Source organism: Rhinopithecus bieti, unplaced genomic scaffold (assembly GCF_001698545.2).
Source record: "Rhinopithecus bieti isolate Rb0 unplaced genomic scaffold, ASM169854v2 scaffold_18418, whole genome shotgun sequence".
Taxonomy (NCBI): domain Eukaryota; kingdom Metazoa; phylum Chordata; class Mammalia; order Primates; family Cercopithecidae; genus Rhinopithecus; species Rhinopithecus bieti.
In genome coordinates, this window is record NW_016809431.1 from 185643 (window position 1) to 208209 (window position 22567).

The 22567-nt window shown below is 40.6% G+C and overlaps 1 protein-coding gene across 1 annotated transcript in view; it reads left to right on the forward strand.

The window, feature by feature from the left end:
- Positions 1 to 442: 442 nt before the first annotated feature.
- CAMK4 (calcium/calmodulin dependent protein kinase IV) overlaps positions 443 to 22567 on the forward strand; it is a 265821-nt gene continuing 243696 nt past the window's right edge. The window contains 1 exon segment of the mRNA XM_017889292.1: positions 443 to 1074. Coding sequence (XP_017744781.1) covers positions 485 to 1074 — 590 coding nt within the window. The 5' untranslated portion in view covers positions 443 to 484.

Genomic DNA, 22567 nt, shown 5'->3' on the forward strand with positions numbered 1-22567 from the left:
GGCCTTCAGATGCTGAGATCGAACTCGACACAGCCAAGTATCTGCTCTTTCGGGAGCTCCAGCAGTGCCAGAGGAGGCAGTGCCACCAGCAGCGACAACCGCATCTATTCCAACTGAAGACTTCAGTCAAAGGTGAGTCAGGTCAGTGTGGACCTGGGCGCTTCCTTTTCCTCCAGCTCTCACTGGGTCCAGGCAAAGGAGCCCTGAGGGATCAGCGAACACAGGACTCCCTCCCCGGCCACCAATATAAGCTTTGACAGAGGGATGGCTGGTTAGCTGGTGCTAGGTGGGAGGGACTCGCCACGGAGACGCGCTCAAGGAGGGATGAGTTGCGCCACCACCACCTAGGTCCCTCTCTCGCTATCCGCGGGGCCGCCCGGACCCAGGTGCTCCCAGGGTGCGCCTGGCGCCCGCCATCCCATAGCCAGCGTCCCGCTGCGCACGGTCTCCCTCCAGCTCCGGCCCCCGCGGCAGGGCGCGTGGGATGATGCGCGGGTCCCTGTGCCTTCCCCAAGCTCCAGCATCCGGAGCCGCCCTAGCCGGCACCGCGGCAGCCACAGCCTGGGAGGGAGAAAGGAAAGAGGGAGGGCGGCGGGAAAGGCTTGGCGCGGGAGGAGGGCGGGTGAGGAGGAAATTAGCGGGCGGGGGGGGGGGAGCCTCTCTCCTCTGCGGTGCCGCTCCTCTCCCTCCGGCGGGCGGCGACTCCGGGTTCCCCCTAGCGCCCTCACGCCGCTGCTCGCCCCTTCCCCGCCCACCGTCCCTGAGAGCGCGGGCGGCGGCGGTGGGCGTGTGCGCGCGTGAAGGACGCCGCCTCTCTCTCGCTCCTGCGTTCGCAGGCGGCGGCTGGCGGCCGGCTTCTCGCTCGGGCGGCGGCGGCGGCGGCGGCAGCGGCTTCCGGAGTCCCGCTGCGAAGATGCTCAAAGTCACGGTGCCCTCCTGCTCCGCCTCGTCCTGCTCTTCGGTCACCGCCAGTGCGGCCCCGGGGACCGCGAGCCTCGTCCCGGATTACTGGATCGACGGCTCCAACAGGGATGCGCTGAGCGATTTCTTCGAGGTGGAGTCGGAGCTGGGACGGTAAGGCGCGGGCTCCAGCTGGGGAAGCCTTCGGCGTGCACTCGGGGTTGTCCCTTTCGCAGTGACGGCTCCGAGAGTGCGGGAGCCTGCCTCCGTGCCCTTCGATTTCTTCCCTCCTAGTTAGTGTCTGGGAGAGAGCTAACCTTCATTCAGGTGCGGCTCGAGTGCTTCCCACCCCACCACAGCGCCTAGGCCGGTGCAGCTGTGAGACCTCCCTCCTCGCAGACTGCCACTTCCCTTGGGCGACAGCTCCCACCGCACGTGGGCCCTGCTTTCCCAATTGATGTCTTTGCTCACGATTATAGCTTGCCAGAGGGTCCTGTTTGTCTAGTTATTTTTTGAGGTGGGGGCCGGAGGGTGCTCCTCCAAATCAAGACAGAATTATTAAATTAGATTCTTCCTCCTTCCCCTCGTCAAGCTCTCCAAAGCAAGTGACACTAGAAATTAAACTTAAATACTAGCTTCCCTGCAGAGTCTGCTCAGGAGTGAAGGGAGAAATGAATCATTTAAGAGAGTTGAAGGCAGAATAATGAACTAGTGTAGCTTTAAAGAGAAAGCAGCATATGGGATCCAGGCAGTGGTAATTAGTGAGAATGCTGCTGCTTCTCTTCTTTCATGGGCTGGAATGATTTATTTAAATTATATATGTAACAGACCATCTCCCTAGGATTGTAGGTATGTCCCCTATCCCTCCTCTGAGGATCCAAACAGGTAGCAGTTTGGCCTTCTGAATGATTCCATATGCTTTCGTATTTGTATCCATTGAAAATTACAGTTTTCTTTCCCTTCCTTCTTTTCATCTTTTCTCTCTGTTATCCATAGGTAAGGAGATTTGTTTTCAACACTTATTTTAGATCCAGGCTCTTTAGTATAGGGAATCTGAAGATGTAATTTCAACGGTTCACAAGTTGCAGCTTCTGTACTTACCACTTCTTTGCAATTTCATTTTCCATTCTCTTTTTGCTCGATATAGTTTTGCTAATAGCCTTTTTATTTTTTTCAAGCCACTGAAGGATTCAGAGCAGGATGTTGGTATTTAGTGGGAAGATGTAGAGGTCACTGCCCACTCTCCCCCCAATTTGCTACTACTATTGAAGGCTCATTGAATATAGATGTGTAAAATAGGCAAACTTCTGATGAAAATTTGGTAATTTGTCACTGTTAAAAATGTTTTGAAGTATTTGAGCACTGAATAATGTATACATAAACGTCCATTTTGATCAAGTTTTCAGTATTCATCTGAAGATCTATTATATGTAGGTGGAAATGAAAGGACAGTGATGTCGATTTTTGTAAGGTCCAAAACCTGCCTGTTATTAATTGTATGATGCGTGACAGTGGAACCATGTAAACCTCTGAGTAAAGAGATGATCTACTTAAAATTGTTTACCTGGTGTTTTATAAACTGCTGTATAGTAGAGGAAGTGCCTGATGCTGCTGCAGGGACTGTCCCAGCAGCACGTCTGTTTTCAGAGTAACATTAACCCTAGATGCCTCAAATAGGCTGACTTAGCTACACACATTGTCTTTATGAATAAGCTTCATCATCATGAAACTCAAGAAATTCTCTTTAATTTGAGAAATGGGAAAAAAATAAACTGCCAGTTGCATACCTCTGTGAGATGGTAGCCTGCATTGAAAACTTAAGAAATTTGAAGTTTGGGTTTTTTATTTTCAGTTCAGAATTACGTGTTGCAGTAAATTTTGGAGGACAAATATTAATTAGTTATACAGAAACTTCTTGATTTATGAACGTGTTATGTCTCAATAAGCACACTGTAGTTGAAAATGCCAGAAATTGAAAATGCATTTACTACACCTATGCTAACAAACATCGTAGCTTAGCCTAGCCTACCTGAAACATGCTCCAAACACTTAATATTAACCTACATTCGGGCAAAATCATCTAACATAAAGCCTATTTTATAATAACTGTTAAATACTGCGTACAGATGGGATTTTGTAGACATGGTGAGATATGAAACACAAAACACAATGTTCAAAAAACACTGGCAACACAGAACACTCTAGAGTTCCGGTTGTTTACTCTCCTGTGGTTAACTGGGAGCTGTGGCTAATGGCTGCTGCCCAGCATCAGAGAGAGTATCCTACCACGTATTGCTAGCTCAGGAAAAGATCAAAATTTGAAATATAGTTTCTACTGAATGGTATCACTTTTCCACCATCATAAAAGTCGAAAAATCTTAAGTTAAGCCCATCCTGTCAGAGACCCTCTGTCTATACATTGCTAAGATTCTTGCTCTGTTATCTAGTCTTTTGATTACTGTAAAAGATCACAGAATTAAACTATGTTGAGGAACAATCAAAGCTAAAATGTCTTACTTAGGCTCTCTTTGTCAACAGTAAAGCGTATTGTTAGGTAAGTTCTCTGTAGATGGCACCATTTGTGAGGTGCATGCTTACTCTGTTTGGCTGAGACTTTGAGAAGTATTTCATTGTCAGAAATTTTTAAGTAAACCTAAAACGTAAAGCAACTACTATTCCAGATATAATTATTAAGAATCGATAGAGCCAGAGAATGCAGCAGAATGATCATCATAGATATTGGCTGAGTAACTAAAGTTTTCTTCCTTCCTACACTAGAGATCGAGTTGAACTCAGGTCATTAGTTTCAAGCCTTTACTCTCAGCCTTGGGTCAAATCCACCCGCCAGTGTGACTCTAATTCATTAGTAATGCAGATGTCATTAATATGCTAAGAGAACAGTGCTTGTGGTGTTGCTGTTATGGTTAGCTCTAGAAAGTAGACAATCTCCACCAGAATTAGTGATTTGTTGGCTCCTCCATTACAATTGTCTGTTGTAAAGTAGTGACTCCCGATTGCAAGAAGATTGGACAGTGACCATTGGGGCGATACACCCTGAGGATGTGTTTGGGAACTCAAGGTGAGCTAAACTCCCAAGGCTATATCCACCTGAAGCCCCTGAATAGTGCTGGCAAAGGCGGGTGCTGGCAGCACTGATCCACATGCAGCCATTGAGACCAAGACAGATGTCATCACTTTCTTTTGACGGGGAGGGTATAGGGTAGAGGGGCTAATTAAAAGTATTAGGCAAAGTAATTTTCCTAAAATCACATTTGAAGACACTGTTTTGTTCATAGAGTTTGTCAAAAGTTTACAAAAATCATGACACATACACACATTCAACTCTGCTTAAAAATACGAATTGGCCATGATCCTATTAAGGGCTCCAGATCCTCGAGAGCAGTTGGTCTTTTGCCCAGTGATTTGAGAAACTGGCATTTTAAAGGCTTTTCTGAGGGAGAAGGGAGCTGCCTCTGGTCCAGATCCTGCCCAGTGGTTTGGCACATGGAATGACAGGAAGTGGCCCAGCATGCTTGGTGGTGCAGATTTCCTTTTTGCATGCAAACCCATGTCCTGTTTTCAGTTGTCCCACCTTTAGTTTCTCCCTGTTGTTCTATGTTGAAAGAAAGTTGATAAGAAAACTAGATGTATTCCCAGACATACAAATCCAAGGAAACCAAACCAAATGAAAGATAATTAGGACAAGAGAAGAATGTGTTAAACTATTTGAAACCTTTTTTTTTTTTTTAAATTTGGTTCCCATTCCACTTACTGTAGTTTCTTCAGGCTAGGGACTTTGCATATACTCCTCCCTCTGCAATGTAATTTTAAATAATACATTTCTGTGTCACATTTATATATACACATTTATGTATACACAATTATGTGTATACCTTTATAATTTTGAATACATTTGTTTGTCAACTCAAACTAATTATATAGGATCCCTTGCTATATGTATTATTGTTTAGGAACCAAATAAATTTCGATAGTAAGGAGTGTGTGTGTGTGTATAAAACAGAGACAATTTTATAAAGCAATATTTATTCTTATTACCAGCAATGCACTTTAATATTTTCTATTATATGCTGTTTGATTTCATCTATTTCATTTAAAAAAGTTGGCTGAACCCATGTGATTTCACATCCCACTAATGGGTTGTGACTCAGTTTGAAAAGTGCTGTTTTAGGCCATAAATCTGTATGTGACAGATTAAGCTATGAGGCAGAGTCTTTTAAAGAAATTCCCTGCAGACCAATTGGCAACATTGGGTGATCTTTTGGCACAGCACTGTAGAGAAAAATTCTCCTATCTTTGCCTCCAGGTCATTATTGATTTTCCCCTTCCAAACATTTTGGAAAAACTCTGGTGTCTCCACAGTAATCTGAACTGGCTAAGAGTACCAGGGGCTGTGTTGGAAAGGAACTCAGAGGCTGAGAAGTGGTATATTCTACATGGTGATGCATATTCTGGCTCCAGGTCATGGTGAGCAAATGCTTTCTATAAGGAAACATGAAAGTTTGCATTTTCTAAGAGAAGTGCTTCAGCCAATGCTCTTAGCTTGTCTTGGTGCTCTTGGCTCTGGTTGATATAACAAGATGTCTTAGACTGGGTGGCTTAAACAACAGACATGTATTTCTCACAGCTCTGGAGGCTAGGAAGTCCAAGATCAAGGTCCCAGCCAATGTGTTTCCTCAGTTAGGACTCTCTGTTTTGCAGATGGCTGCTTTCTTGCTGTGTCATCAGAAGGCAGAGAGGAAGAGAGAAAGAGAGGGGAAGAGAGAAAGAAACCACGCTCTCTGGTGCCTCTTCTTACAAGCGTGCTCATCCCATGATGAGGGGTTTAGGTGCATAACCTCATACTAAACATAATTACCTTCCAAAAGCCCCACCTATAAATACCATCATATTGGGGTTGGAATAAGGCTTCAACATGTGAATTTTGAGGGGACACAATTCAGTCCACAGCATGGCTGCTGAAGAAATAGATTCTCCTTTTTTTTGGTCAACCCATTTCCTAAACCATTCTTGTGGCTAGAGCTTCTTAGGTCCTTGATTTTTCCCTGACATCATGCTTTAGGGCCCCGCAGCCTATCTGGATAGGTATACTGCTGGCTTCTGATCTCTTGCTACACACACTGCACTTAGAAGCTTCAGCTCTTGGCAGGTGGTAGGTTTTTTATCTAACTAGGAATTAAAAATATGCTTGTGCCATCCCTGTCTTGTTCTCTGTGCATCTGATTCTTTCCTCAGGCGGTTGACTCAGGAGCAAGGTGGGATTGCAAGTGGGAGAATAAAAACCGGGGCTTCATAGGCTTTTCCTGGGAACACTGACTATAAGCTTTCTGGAAGGCAGAGTCTGTGGGTTTGGATTGTTCACTATTATGTGCTCGTGTCTAGCACAGCACTTAGTACTTAACAGGTGCTCAACAAATGATTTTAAAGGGGTGACTCAATGATAATGAAGTGGGCCAGGTGCAGCATGTGTACCCACTTCCTCTTCTTTGAGATCTTGGTCCTGATGTGGTAGTGATGTTGATTCTAGTGACGGTAGGATAAGGAAAATACTGTAACCCGTTTCTCTTCTCCCTAAAACTTACCTGACAATAACCCTAATCTCAGTCAGCATTGGTTTTCTTTCTTCAGTGTGAGTATTGATAGCTGCCACCTCTGTAGCTTGCTGTTGTTAAAAATAATGCCACTTTTCTGTTGGCAGAGTGTTTTGTGACTCTGAAATGAAAGGGATTCAGTTTCCCCTTCACTATCACTTTACCACAGGTGTATCAGAATTAGGAGTTAAATCAAGTTGGACTTAAAGGTATGAAATGCCTGCAAGCTATACCATCCACTAAAGTTAATGCATAGTAAATGCTAAATTTGAAAATATACTCATTGTTTAAAAGCCTTAAAGTCAAGTGAAGACTATGATAACCTCATTGCTTTAAGAACACACTACTTTTCCATGTTTAAATACTGTCACAAGGTTAAAAATAACTCCAGATTTTGGGGGAAAAAAAAAAGACACAGGTGCCACCTGCTTCTAAACTGTTCTGGAGAACTTGAAAGAGAGAGAAAAAGAACACTAACCACAAAATAGCTTCAAAGAACTTTCTTGTAAACACTTTACCCTCAGACATATACGTGTGGGTTTTGTGTTTGCAGTAATACATTTAAGAACAATGTAGTGTTAGCCAAGTGAAGTGTTTCAACTACCAGTTATTATTTTAGGTTAATAATTTTTTTTTCTTTTTTTCATGTCTTTTTTTTTAAAGTAGAGGGTTTTTTAAAACTCTCTTTTGGGAAAGCTACATATCTAATAAACAGAGTATTGATTTTTTAAAATTTCAAGGTCAAATTCATACTGCAAAATATGGTGTTTAATTGAGTCAAGGAACCGTGTAATTCAGGACAAAGAGGAACTTTTCATGAAGTTGATAGCAGCTAGAGTCAAGGTTTTACTCAAATTATATTGATCTTTACCTCAGTTTGTAAAATCTATTTGTAGTACAGGATTATCTGAAGATTTCATTACTCCAATGGTTTAATCAGAAAGTTAGATCTAAATATTGATGGCATAGTATTAGCACATAAAGGATGTGGACCCTTCAATACAGTTTGCCAGAGATTTTCCTCAGTCATTATCTTGTCAGTAGTAAAGATCAAATAAAGAAAAGAACAGTGTTTGGAGAGACAGTGATTCATAGTGATGGGTAAAGGGTAATGCATATAGACCTTCCTCTTTTCTCTTAGATTAGGGTTTCTCAATCTAGGCACTATAGACATTCTGGCCCAGATAATTCCTTGTTGTGGGGGCTGTCCTGTGCGCTGTAGGATGTTTAACAGTGTCCCTGACCTCTACCTACTAGCTGCCGGTAGTGACATCCTTATAAGTTGTTACAACCCAAACTGTCTCTAAACATTGTCAAATGTGTCCCGTCTCCCCTCTTGAGAATCATGTCTTGAAGCTAGTGTTTTACACTTTTTCTTTCAGTTATGTAGCTAGTGAACAACAACAAGGTTGATGGATTATGTTCATTTGGCTTTACTGAGTATCTGCTACAACCAAATGTTTCTTCCATTTCTATATATCATAAGATTTCTGTTTTATATGTATTCCACTTTATAATTTGCTTAATATTTTTATTTAAATTACCTTATTTTGTTAACCTAAATTTATTTACCAAGAATACAATTTTCACTAAACTGAAAATCATAAATCAAAGCAAATTGTATATGCCATAGAGAGAAACAAATTGTAAAAATAAATTGTAATGAAAACATAGCATTTTTAGTAAATTATAGCTAGACATGTCCACATGCAGAAGGCTGTAACCCTGAGGGTTGATTTCTTTGTTAAAAAGAGATTATCAAAGATTAGGAGAGTTAAAACCAGAGCAGCACAGATTGAGGTTTTCTTCTTGATATAATCAGAATGATTGAAAAGTAATTGAAAAGAGAAGGATGTTCTCTCTCTCTTTTATTCCTTGTTATTTAATTCCATGCCTTTGTGCTACCTAAAGTCCTCTTGTTCATAGGTCTAAGCTTTTCAATAATTCTGACCTAGACGATGTATGCTGACAGTGTGCATGTAGTGGGGTAAGGGTCTAGAGTATGAATGAGCATGATAAATAAAACAATATTTGGCCTCCAAGTATGTAGGGTAGTACTAATAAGGCACCAACAATAAATCTAATACAAGATAAATTAATGTATAAGTAAAATGAATAAAACTGTTATTAGAGATCTAAGAACCATAGCCGTCTTCATGACAGAGTTATGACAGGAGAGGACTGGGGTGTCTTTATGGGGGAGGAGTAGACTTTGAAATTTGGCAGGATTTTAATAGGTAGAGCACTGGCAAACAGCATGTCAGGCAGATGGTACATTCTAAGAAGAGGCAAAAAAGGACAGAAGAATTCAGGGTATACATTTTTGTTTTGCAAAATTTATAAAGCATGAACATTGCAATGGCAGATAAGGTTAGCAGGGTAAGTTGATGTCAGACCAAAGACAACCTGTTTAAAAAAAAAAAAAGAGTAGGCTTGTGTCACTTGAAAACCAAGTTGTAGATAAAGTAACCATTGTGAGAGAAAAATGTCAGCTATCGAAGCAGCTGGGTCTTGGGCTGAGGTTGTGGGACTCAGAATTTGCCACTATCTATAATGTAGATCAAACATGGGGCTAGATAAGAGAAAACTGATGAGGTTGATTTCTTTTTTTAAAAGGAAAAAACCATCCCATAGCCTATGACTAGGTAAGAAAGGAGAAATGTTGGACTTAGATCAGTTACCTAGACCAGGTAAAGAGTGAGTACAAAGAAACAGTAAGTATTTTAGACTTGAAGGCCATTCAGTCTCTGTTGCAGCTCCACCCTCTGACATGGTTGAGAGAAAGGAAGCATAGACAACATACAGAAAATAGCACGTTACTGTGTTCCAGTGAAATGTCATTTATGACAGTAAAATTTGACTTTCATATAATTTTCACATCACAAAATAGTATTCTTCTTTTGATTTTTAAAAATGCAAAATTTGTTTTTAGACTGCAGACTGTACAAAATCAAGTGGCTGCTAAGTGTGGTCTGTGGTTTGCTAACCTAGACTAGTCAGGCTAAACTTCTGCTCCTCCTCAGTTGCATGAGAATTTCAGGTTAAAATGATATCAAATCTTAGTTTATTCAGGGAACTACCTTTAGTCTCTCTTTCACTTTGAAAATGTCAACTTTATATTAGTTTTCCACGTGGGCACAAGCTTTAAATGCATACTCATCTTTTATCAAAATCTACTGAAACTGCTACAGTTACAGTTCTTACCTACCTAACATGTTGGCTAGTTCCATTTCTCTCTTTCTTCTTCCTATTTCTTTTTGTCTTATATTGATTATATGACTGATGTTTACTTCACATAATGTTTGTGAAAATGAAGAACGTTTATTTGAAGGGCGTGAAAGTTAAATTTGCATACCATGAACAGTGTTCATATCAAAAGACTATTTATTGGTGGGTAATTTGTTTTGTGCATATTAACTAAATAAGTTTCAAATTGATAATTCCTCTGTTATATTTAGAGTGACCATAATATGCTAAAGAAATTACTGATGAAAGATTTACCTCTAACTAGTAAAGTTCAATTAATTTTTACATTTACTAGTATGTTAGCTGTGTGTTAAATAATCCTTCTATATGCTAGTCTCAGGTGAATAATTAAGGTCATTTAAATGAGGACCCTGTTTAAGCAATCTTTTGAAAACTTAAAATTATTCCTTTTTATATCTTGAATAGAGTTAAATTACATCAGCCACTCATATTTTGACTATAGCAGAGGTCTGTAAAGTGGGATGCTCATAGCCAGGGGATGTGTAATACAATGAGGTGCTAGAAGAAAGTATTAGAGAATCTATTTTGGTTAAAAGAGAGAATCTTTTTTTAATTTTGTCTTTAATTTTATTTTGGATGTTTTGAAAAGCACATTAACGTTGGTTAAGTAACACATATATACCATTAATAGGTACATTAGTATACACAGTTTGGGAGCATGTGCTCAAAAAACATTTTATTGGATGATGACTGGGTTGAAGAATGATAGTCATAAGTGGTTACTGAATAAACTTCTTTATATTTAAATAACATTCTACTTTATGAAAAGTGAGTTTAAAGCAAATATATAGATCAAAATGCAAACAAAAAATCATATTGCAAGGTGTGTCTTTGTGCAGAAAGGGGAAGTGGGTACATACATGCAACTGTTATGCATCTCAAGACTACCTGATGGACGGTTTTGATAAGAACTTACTGCCATTGTAACCAAAACAGTCACATAGAAGAAAACAGAACGAGAGTAAAGGAAAACAGCTTGCACATCTAGCAGAGGGTGAACTTAACTTTGGCTTCAACAACAAAGGTTGAATGGTCATGGAGTTGAGAGGGAAAAAGAGTAGAGAAATAGGTTTCGTTTGCAAGAACCTCAATTTTAATATAACTAATGCACTTCATGGCAAATTTTGCCAACTGCTGGCTTAGGCAGCTAAAGGCACTGACCTAAAGTGTTTTGTGGGCAGTACTTGAAGAGTTGTGGGCATTAGTGCCAGGATGCTGAGCTTAACCCTGTCAGCAAATGTGTTGTTACTACTTACTTGTTAAGTCGTGTTTCAGGGTGGTGTGGCTCAAACATTCACCAGGTACCAGTATTTCTTAGAAAAAAATAAAGAAGGCTAGATTTGAGACCACCGTCTGATTGGAATAGTGTCTGAAAAAGATAATGGATAGGACACATTCTTACCTGTTTTCTTTACAAGTTTGTAGTAGCATGCTTTGTTAAAAGTGCATTTTCTTTGATATAGGTCATGCCTGTGGACAGAACTTGACTAATATTATAAACCAGAACATAGAAGTGTAGAAGATAACGGATCTGTAATAATGCTCACACATGTCTTGTTACCTACAATGAAGTATTTGAATGATGTTTCCCTCTTTTAGGTCTTTATGGACTGTTTAATAGAGACCTTCACTTGCATTTTACTTTTCATTACTCAGAATGTTGCACTGTTAACTTGGTCTGCCTTACTTGTACTGATTTGAAGGGACAATTCATGACTACTTTAACTTAATAAGCAGCTGCCTTCCACTTAGGACTCTAACAGACACAAAAAGTTGTTCTTAGTTGTGAATACTGCTCTAAGATTAGTCTTTACCTGGATTTTAATATTTGCTACTTATTCATTCAAATATGTCATTTTTATTCAAAGCTCTCCATCAGGGCAACCACTGAGAAAATAAGACTATGCTATTAAATATGACCAAATTCAAAATATGTAATTCAATAAATCAGCCTGGCCTAGAGTGTTCAGTTCTAATAGGCCTCTAAAAGGTTCTTCTGTGGGTGAAAATATTTTAGTGACTCCTGAGGGGCCCTGGGCTCTTCCTCTCTTTTTCCCCTCAGTGTGAACAGGTACGCTAATAACAATGTTCAATGAAATAAACTCGTGAGCTCTCCTGGGTGCAACCTGTAACTACAGGCAAACGAATAACCTAATAAACAGAGTTTGCCATATGTATGTGTGACACACCGATGAAGTGGGGACCTGAGGAAATTTTCAGGATGATCACCAGAAAACCAGGGCAGTTCTTTAAAATACTGACCTACTGAAGAAATGGAATGTTGGGGCTGAGCTAAGGGCTGTTGGGGGAAGTGGTTGGCCTAAGGTTCTGGCCTGGGCCAGGCAAGGGCAGCAGAGCACTGGTCCGGGCCTGAGCCAAGTAGTGGAGGGGAGTGATCCTTGGGGAACAACCTCTAAGGGCACAGGTGGCCTCTGAGGCCGGGGGCACCAAGCAGGCCATTCTGGACAGCTGGATTGGTGCGGATGAAGGTCTGCTGAGCAAGGCGGGGGCTAAGACAGGAACAGCAGGAGACAATTGTGACTTGATGGCCCTGCCTCTTCAGGCATAAAGCCCTGCACCTCACTCAGCTTCGTTTGTAAAGTGAAGATTGTGGTAGTGTGTTCCCCACATCATTTCTGGACAAGCAAATGAGATCACAAATGGGAAACACTGAGTTCCATACCCAGCACATAAACTTAATATTATTCCCCACCCAGGCCACAAGGTGGGAGGCAGGAGATAATGACTCCCACTTCTGTATTGATAGGATAAATACCTTACTTAGTTCAGTTTATACAGCCTTGTTGGCAATCCAACCTCAACTTCCAGGCCAGCCCCCTTCCCCACCACTTCTCTTGGTAATTACCATCATGAGATGTTTGGTGTGATTCTACTGTCTCTAAGTATGTTGCTAGTTAGTTCAAGAATACTACCAGGTGTTTATCACCAGCACCAATTCACAAGGAGGAGCCTGAGGCTCAGAATGGTGAGGTACCTTGTCCAAATTCACACAGCCAGGTGGAGAGGAGCAGAGCTGAGACTCAGGCCCTGGTTTGTCAGACTTCAGCACCCGTGCTCTTTCCGCTCTACCCGCCTTGGCTGCACAGACGCCTCAGTGATCTTCATATCTCTGTGGTGTTACACATGAAACTCTCTTAGCCTGAAATGTACCTCTCCTGTGAATCACTCCAGGACAGTCATCCAACCCCAGGTAGAAAGTTTCTGTCCTTTCCCCACTCTCATATTGTTTCATAATTCCCCATCTCCAGGAATTGGGGTTTTTGGTCTTACAGGTGAATGCTTTGTGGTCTTCACCACCAGAACATCTGCTCATTGGGCAGAGGAACTCCATATCTTGTCCCTCTTTTATTCCTACTACTAGGCCCGTCACTCAGCCTAATGCCTGCCTCCCCTGAAGTGTTTCTGGAACATTATGTAAATGAACAAATGTCAGAGGAATTAGGCAAAGAGGTGCAAGAAAATCAGCAGTACTTAAAACTCTCTTTCTTCAGGATGTTTTTTTTCTATATGAACCCCCTTCTAAACTAACACACTGAAATGACTTGTTTAGCACCTGTCTCCCTCTCATTAGAATGTAAGCCCTTGAGGGTCTGGTTTCTGTCCCTTTGTTCACTGCTGTGTCCCCAGAATCTTAGCACAGTGCCTAGTGTATAGTGAACACTCATTACATATTTACTGAGTAATAAATCAGTTGCACCAGTGGGGTTTCCACAATTGAAAGTCCTTTTGAAGCCAAGGAACTCTGGTCTTTTGTCAGTCATCTCTATTTTAAAGAGCCCCTATCTCTAAGTGATCAGGAATACTGTCACCTTCTGTGAGTAGATTGTCTACCTCTAAGATCCCTTCTAGTCCCAAGCATATGTGCATCTGCGTTTTCTTCCAGTTGAATTCTCTGGGTGATCACCTTAGTTCTTTATGTTGTTCAGGAGACAGAGCAGCTTTTGGAATAAGTAGGGCTCTAAGCCTGAAAGGCTTTCTAAGTGTGTTGGAGGATCCTCACATAAGTTTTATTCTCATTTTGTGCTTTCTAAATGCATCACCTTTAAAAAATGTACTTATTGTTATATTCACTCATTTGTACTTCCTGCTGTAGACCATACAAATGCTAGCACTAGTTGTAGATATCTAGGACAAAATTTAGAAGAAAGTGTGTTTCCTGGCTTTCTCCACCCCTCTAGTTTTGCTTTTAGAAAAGAATCATTCTTTTTAAAAAGCTTGACTTATGACCTATTTGTGGCTATGTAACCAATTAGCAATGTCCTGTCACATGGTTGGGTAACATACCACCTGCCTTGACCACAGGAGGGAAAGGAAGACCTAAGGAGAGGGTCTTGAAGGAGATAAGAGCATAAATAGTCTGTTCCATGTCTATCTTTGTTTGGGAATGTTATTTAAAAGCCATCTACTGAAATGTTTAATTATTCGATCAAAAAGAAATGCACTTAACTCCCAAGTAGGGTTATTAACTTTACGTTCCTGACGTTTATGCACTGTCAAAGTAATTATTCTGGAAATGTGTACCTTCCCATCTTTCTTTTGACAACCAGAGGCCGGGGAGTGTAGTGAAAGGAAACTGTGGGTGGGAAGCAGAGGGGCAGACACAGAGCAGAGGGGCAGACACAGGGCTGAGGGACAGAAGGCAGACCATTCCTCACCAGCTTTACTTCTTGTTTTCTGAGTCCAGTTGTTTTCGGAGTCTGGTTCTGACAGAGCACTTCTCTGTCCCCTCCTAATTTCTCCCTGTTTCCTTCATCTCTCCAGAGCGTAGGTACCTTGCATTTCCTTGTATCTCCCCATCTTATGGAATGAATGTTTATTCCTCCAAAGGCATGCATTGAGACCCTAACTCCCAATACAATGGGGTTTGGAAATGGGCCTTTGAGAGAATTAGGTTTAGGTGAGGTGATGAGGCATTAGTGCTCTTATTAAAAGAGACTTGAGAGCTTGCTCGCTTGCTTGCTCTCTCTCATCCCTGACCACGGAGGACACAGCAAGAAGGCAACCATCTGCAAGCCTGGAAGAGAGTTCTCACCAGAACCTGACCACACTGGCACCCAATTGCAGACTTCCAGCTCTCAGAACTGTGAAAAAAATGTTTTTTTAGTTAAGCCACCCAGTCTGTGGCACTTTGTTATACCAGCCAGAGCAGAGAAAGATACCCTTGTACCCTTCTTCCCCATTTGGCACCTATCTGACTTCGTAGTTTGAGCAGTGAGCTGTTCTTCTTTCCCAGATGCCCGGTATTTTCTCCCAAATGTTGGAGAAAGAAGGCCAGAACCCCACTTCGCAAAGAGTACAGCCCCTTACTTGCTTTATCTAGGATGGCTAAAGCTGACTCTGAGTTGCCTTTTTTTTTTTTAAACGCAATTTGGGCTCCCTGGCATGCCTCCACCTTGCCAGATCCTAGACTGGGACAATTCTTCTGTGGCTACATCCCCACTTCCTCTCTTGCCTTCCAGACACTAGCACCTTGGTATCCCACTGTGCATCCGTACCTGTTGGCTTTCCAAGTGCCAATGCCTGCCAACTCCCGGTACATTATTTCCTCAGCAGCTGGCACGGGATTTTTTGTTGCCAACTAGAAGCTCAGCTATTAAAAAATAAAACTTGGCCCATCTTGAGTATCATATGTTTTCATCAGGACTTGGATCTGCATTCTGGCACAGCTCACACGATCACTTTGGGGACCTCTCTCAGGACCAGGAACCCAGTGTTCTTCTGGTCTTCGACCACGTTTTCACCTTATTCCAAATACATTCTCAAACCTTGAAAGACCTGTGATGCTTACGGTTAATTTGAGGGCTGTTTTACTCGGGATTTGCTTGGTTTTATTGGATTTTTTTTAACCTTATCAGTGTTTCTTTAGCACTAGGTTGCTTTCTCTGGCTGTTATTGTCAGTTTTCTATCTTAAATTGTAAATTGCCAAGAATAAGATTCATGTTTCTTAGATTAATAAATAGCTAACACACAACACTGAAATGGGGACATTTACTTCATGACTTTGCATGAACATGAGGTTATCCAAGAAAGGAGATTTTTATTTGCAGGGATTGTTAAATATTAAGATAAATGAAAAGGACAGGCTTTGGGGTTAGAAAGACCTGCAATAGAGTCCCAGTTCGTCCGCTCATGAACTGTGTCATTTTAGACAAATTTTCAATGAGCCTCAGCTTCTCCACCCGTAAGAAGAGATAATAATGATTAAATGAGGTCAGTGCATTCATTATACATAGTAAGTGTCCAGTAAGCATTAGATATTATCGATATTAATTATGGAATAGCTGTCTGTAAAGGTGGAGGGATTGTAGGTGATTGGATAGCACACTTTCTCAAAAATGTCATAAGGTTCTAAAATTCTGGAAATGTGTTGGCAGGAGGCCTTAGTAATTCTCTGCTGCTTCTTGCAGCTTCTGTGTAAGCTTTCTGAGCATCTAAGCTTCCCCTTTACCCAGGGGTAGTACATTGTGCAATATTTGTAAATATTTGACTACTATTTTTTGGTATTTCATGTATTGAAAAGAAGGTGTAGTATAACCATAAGATTTTCCACATCTGCAGACAAAAGGAAAGTTGGGGTAGTTTAACTGCTGCATATGGTTCTTTCTGTATAATTTTTAGTTTTTTTTTTCTTCTGAAAGGGTGTTAGAAAATATTAATCTTGTTGTTGCTTTGAGGTCTTATTACACTAACTTTAACTGTTCTTTATAGATTAATTTTTCATTCTGAATGTTGCATTCTTCACTGGGAAGTTAAATAACCAAACCCAGAACCACTACAACTTACCTGTGATTTAGAAATAAAGAATAGAGTTATGGAAATCATTTAACAATCTAAAAAAAAAACCCCATAAGTAGTAAGGAATATTTTAAAGCAGTCTGTTGGTTTGTGCACGCTGATAAAACAGTATATCACATGGAAGAGACTTATATTTAAATGATGTCACTATTAGCCATACCTAAAAAATGTGTTTCTCTAATGCGATACCTAAGTTGTAAAATAAAGTTTGATTTCCAGTTTCATCTTACATTTATTTAATAGCTGCTTTTAATTGTACTACCATCTCTTCTGGTGAAGGAACGTCATTGCAGCACTTAAGAAAACAATTAATAACCTTGAAGAAAGCTGTTAATGAGATACTCATAACTAAGAAAAAAAAGTGGAGGGATAGAAATTAGATGACCTAGGAGACACCTTACTTGAGTGTCATTTAGGTGAGGGTTATTCATTCTGGAATGCCTCTCGGTAAAGGAGGAGGGATTATAAATGATTAGATATCACAGCCTTTCAGGTTCTCTGGTTCTAAGATTTCGGAAATGTTTTGGCTGTAGGGCCAAAAGAGTCAAAAGCAGGGCTGCAGCCCACATAAAATAACCCTATGACTTTAGTAGATATTAATAGAACCCCCAGTGGCAACTATGGTGGTATAAAAATACATTCCAACTCTGGTACCTAGTAGTTGTTTATTGTTAATTAATCTTTTAAATTGTAACAAGCCCCATTTTCTCATCTGTAGAATGAAAATACTAGTGCCTTTTTTCACAGGATTATTGCAAAGATTAAAAAAGATAAATTCTTTGACTCTAGTTAAGTATAAAAGCTATGCACACACTGCAAATTTTTATTTGAACAATAACAATTATGACTTTTTTTTTTGTTTGTTTTTTACTATTAACTGAACTGCAGATTTTATTTGAATTTCACCAGCTTTTCTACTAATGTCCTTTTTCTCTTCTAGGGTCCAGTCTAGGCAATTATATTGCATTTAGTTACCATGTCTTCCTTGCTCAGTTTCTTAGTCTTTGCTTGTTTTTCATTACCTTGAAAGTCTTTTTTTTTTTTTTTGAGACGGAGTCTCGCTCTGTCGCCCAGGCTGGAGTGCAGTGGCTGGATCTCAGCTCACTGCAAGCTCCGCCTCCCGAGTTCACGCCATTCTCCTGCCTCAGCCTCCCGAGTAGCTGGGACTACAGGTGCCCGCCACCTCGCCCGGCTAGTTTTTTGTATTTTTTTAGTAGAGACGGGGTTTCATCATGTTAGCCAGGATGGTCTCGATCTCCTGACCTTGTGATCCGCCCGTCTCGGCCTCCCAAAGTGCTGGGATTACAGGCTTGAGCCACCGCGCCCGGCCACCTTGAAAGTCTTGAGCAATACCGGACAAGTATCCTGTGGAATACCCACCCCTACCCCTATGTCCCCAATCTGGATTTGTCTGTCATTTCCCATGATTAACTGGGGAAGAATACCACAAAAATGAAGTGCCTTCCTTGTGACATCATATCAGATGTTGCATAATGTCATATGACTTCTCTATGGATGTCAACCTCTGTCACTTTCCAGGTTTCTCCACTCTACAGTTTCTGTTTACCTCTTTTCTTACTCTATCTAGTCTTTGGAACTTGGTGATTAAGTCTAGCTCACCCTTGGGGAAAAGGGGGTTAAGCTTCACTGCCCAGAGTGGGGAATATCTACATAAATTGCTTATCACTCTGTAAGGAGTATTTCTGAGGTATTATTTTATAACTGATAAATTCTTATATATATAAAAGAATGATTGAATGTCTTAAGTCATTCTTAAAAAGTCTTGTAAAAAATATACTACTGCCAGTAAACCATGCAAATGGGAATGTGCTAACCAGTGAGAAGCTTTGAATCTAATAGGAGAAGCTGTCTCTGGAATCTTGCTCTTAGACAGTGGAGCACATTGGGGCCGAGGGCTTAAAGGGAGGGCCTGAAGTCAGGTTTGTTTCATCTTGACAGAGGTAGATCAGCTCTAGGCAATGACTGATTTCTGTGTATGTCTTGTTGGTGAATAATTCATGTCAGGAACAGCCCTTATTTAAGATGGTCTGTTGGAACTTTCCACTGGAAGACCACACAGGCAACTTTGATGCAGGCTATTCAAAACTAACCCCATCTTCCACTCACCCCCAAATAACAGCCACAAGAAAACCTGCTGTCCTGCTTGTGTAACCCACCTCAGTACATGTTACCCTCATCTGCTTTGCTTCAGAATCCAGAGGTATTCTGGATTTCTCCTTCCCCCCTTCCCCTAATAAGACATAGTCTCCTACTTAATACATGTATAGCCCTTAATACGTGTATAGCAAGTCATTTATCCTTTCTGAGCCTTGGAAGAGGTATAATAATAACCTCATAAGGTTATGAAGATTAAGTGAAACAGTGTATCATAAAGTTCCTTGGCATAGTGCCCAGTATATTTCACACATTCAATAAAGGTTAATGGGTATGATTTATATCTCTGAAATATATTTTAAATCCATTCCCTCCTCTGCAAGGCAACTGATCTTTTTCATTTACATCATTTGGAACTCTTTCCTGGGTTATTGCACTGGTATTTAAATCTTGTCTCTAATCTTATCGCATCCCATCTGCTTGTAAGATGACCTTTCTAAGGCCAAGTTTCATTATGTCACTCCCCTGCCTAAAATCCTTTAACATCTTCCATCCCATCCAGGATGTGAAAGTCCTTTGCATGAACAGCAGGTCTTTTCAGAACAACTCTTGCGCTTCCTGTCTTACTCCCACCATGCCTGCATTCTCACCTGAGCTCCAGCCCTACAGCTATTTTTCCTCACCCAGGATGTGTCATGCTGTCCCGTGTTCCTGTGCAGCACCTCCATGGTGCCTCTTCCCAAACCGCATCCCCTCACTCTACGCCCCCTCTTTTTACACCCGCCCTTGCCTATTTTGTAAACACCTTTTCTGACTTCAGGATGGTGCAGGTGTCATCTTGGGAAGCCCTGACTGGCTCAGATGCAGGCAGCCTGATGCTCTGCCTCTACTTTTCAGTGCACTGCTGCGAGGTCCTGTCTGCCTCTGCACCTGAATTGGGAGCTCCTCTAAGACATTTTAGTTCCCATTTACCTCCACAGTTCCGGGCAGATATTTAAAAAATTATTCAATGACATGTAGTAAAGCACAGTAAGGCAGATTTTACTCAGGACCATTGAATAGGGACCACTGCAGTGGGGTCCTGCATTGGGGAAGAGAGAGATTGGGCTCATCTCCAAAGACAGCAGGGGCAAGTTGGATTTTATAGCCAAGGGACAAGGACAGTGGATGGAAAATTACTAAGAGGAAACATCGGTGATATAGGGAACCTGTGGTTCTTCCTGAAGATAGCCAGGGTGATCAGGCATCACTTGGGGAAGAGTGAAGGATGAGGAACTTGATCAGACTCTCAGTGTAATCAGACATTGAGAGTAGTGGGTTATTGCCAGATTGACTTAGCAAGGTTCTTATGAAAACTGTATTTTACAAGGAAGCACACAGATGGGCATAGCAGAAGGCTCAGGAGCCTGACTAAAGTTTTGTCAAGCAAAGAATCTTTGTCACACAGGGTAGATTAAAAAAAAATGTTTACTGCCTGCGAGTTGTAGGTTCCATCATGACTGAGTTAACTGGAAATTTTACTAGCCCTATGATGGGAAAGGCTCCTATTCCTCTCTCTGCCAATATCTTCTTATTTTTATCTGTTTGTTTTTGTACCCCTTTGAAGCCTATTAAGAGGATGAGGAAGGATTCAGGCAAATATCTCTGTGAGTCTCCTAGCCAGCAGTTCTTTTCTGTGTTTACAAAGGGGCACTGCTGGGGAATGTCAAGCCTCATAATATAAAAAATACTGAAGATATTGTGATTGTATCTTGTGCCTATAGCCGCATGAATGCAATATGCATTCATCTTCACCATTCTTAAGATTCTGACTTAGATTTTTCAGGAACTTAGAGCTGAATAGAACTTTAAAATTCAACCAGTCTAGTGTTATATTTGTTTGTTTGTTTTTTTTTAATATAGATGAAGAAACTGAAACGCGGAGAAGTCACCCGTTTTTTCCAGCCCTTCCAAGCTAGTTGGTAGTAGAAATGGAACCAGAACCTTGGTCTTCTGCACTTTGTCTCTGACATACTTCCTTTCTTCACAAGTGCCATTTGCAGAAAGCTGGGCTTAAACCATTCCCAGCTATTCCTCCTACAGCTTTCCTGAATTATTTCGGAATACAAAATTTTGTATCTCCAAGAAACTATTACAGATTTAGATTTTAAAATATGAACTATTTTCTACCTTGTATGTTTTGCTTACTATTTTTTTTTTTTTCGGAGGATATGTCTTAAAATTGAAATGCAACAAAGATTATTAAACATTGCATAATATTTTATACTTATCTTCCTTCCCATTTTGGAGAGTGTTCACCTTGTAAAAAATCTTCATCCTCAGGTGTATTGGAATCACAGTTAAGAATTCTAGCCTTGATGTTGGTTTGCATTGTCTTCTGGTCTATCAGTGATTTGGGGCTGAGGTATTCATTGTCATACTTCTTTGACAATACTAGTTAAATATGCTAGTGTCCCACTCACTTTTAAATATATATATATATATAAAATATAACATAAAATAGGCCTGGCGCAGTGGCACACGCCTGTAATCTCAGAACTTTGGGAGGCCAACGGTGGGGGGATGATGAGATCAGGAGATCAAGACTATCTTGGCCAACATGGTGAAACCCTGTCTCTATTAAAAATACAAAAATTAGCCGGGCATGGTGGTGCATGCCTGTAGTCCCAGCTACTCAGGAGGCTAAGGCAGGAGAATTGCTTAAACTCGGGAAGCGGAGGCTGCAGTGAGCCGAGATCGTGCCACTACACTCCAGCCTTAGTGACAGAGCAGGACTCTGTCTCAAAAAATTAAAATGAAATAAAATAAATGACTAAATAATGTAATATAAAATAAATCATTTTTTGTTTCTAACTTTCTAACTCTAACTCTGGGAAAAGTGAATGAGCAGATGGATTGATGAATATATTACTAGAATATTTAGCAGAAATGAATATGATGAATATATTGATGGATTGATGAATATATTACTAGAATATTTAGCAAAACGCACATGGAGGTAGTACTTTTATGGGGCTTGCACATGTTACAGGACTAAGCTTACTTTTTACTTTTTTACAGTTGGGGACATACTGATTCCATAAGTCATTTACAAGAGAAATATCTTTGATATTTATTCTTAATTTCAATTAATACTGTCAGCACCCAATTTGCATTAAATACATATTTTTCTCTTTTCTTCTTTACCCCAGTCCGTAATTTCACTGACTATGGTGATAGGCTGTCAAATAAAGCTTTAAGTTTCTTTAATTGATATGAAAAATTATTTTAATTTATTGTTGATAACAATAGTAGAAGTTTTTATTATTGGTAAAAGGGAAAATTGCAACAGTGTCATATTTCTTTTATTCACATGCCTGTATCTAAGCTTGTACTGAAAAATGTAGATACTAATACAGTTTCTGCCATATCTTTTCTTCCTTTCTTGGTCTGCTTTCTCTGACATGAGTTACAACTCCCATGTTCATATTTCTCTCAGACAACTCTACTTTGACCCCCTCAATTGATTTTTTTTCTCATAATTCCATTAAATAGCAGCAAATGAGTTTCACTTGACTTCTTCAACTGATTCCCTGATCTAGTATTTTAAACCTCTTAACTGTCTGTAAATTTGTTGGTAACACACATTACCTTAACTTTTTTTTTTCTATTATACTGTAAGTTCTAGGGTACATGTGCACAACGTGCAGGTTTGTTACATATGTGTACATGTGTGATGGGTGTGCTGCACCCATCAACTCGTCATTCATCAGGTATAACTCTCAATGCCATCCCTCCCCCTCCCCCTCCCCGCAATAGGCCCCGGTGTGATGTGTTCCCCTTCCTGTGTCCAAGTGATCTCATTGTTCATTCTCACCTA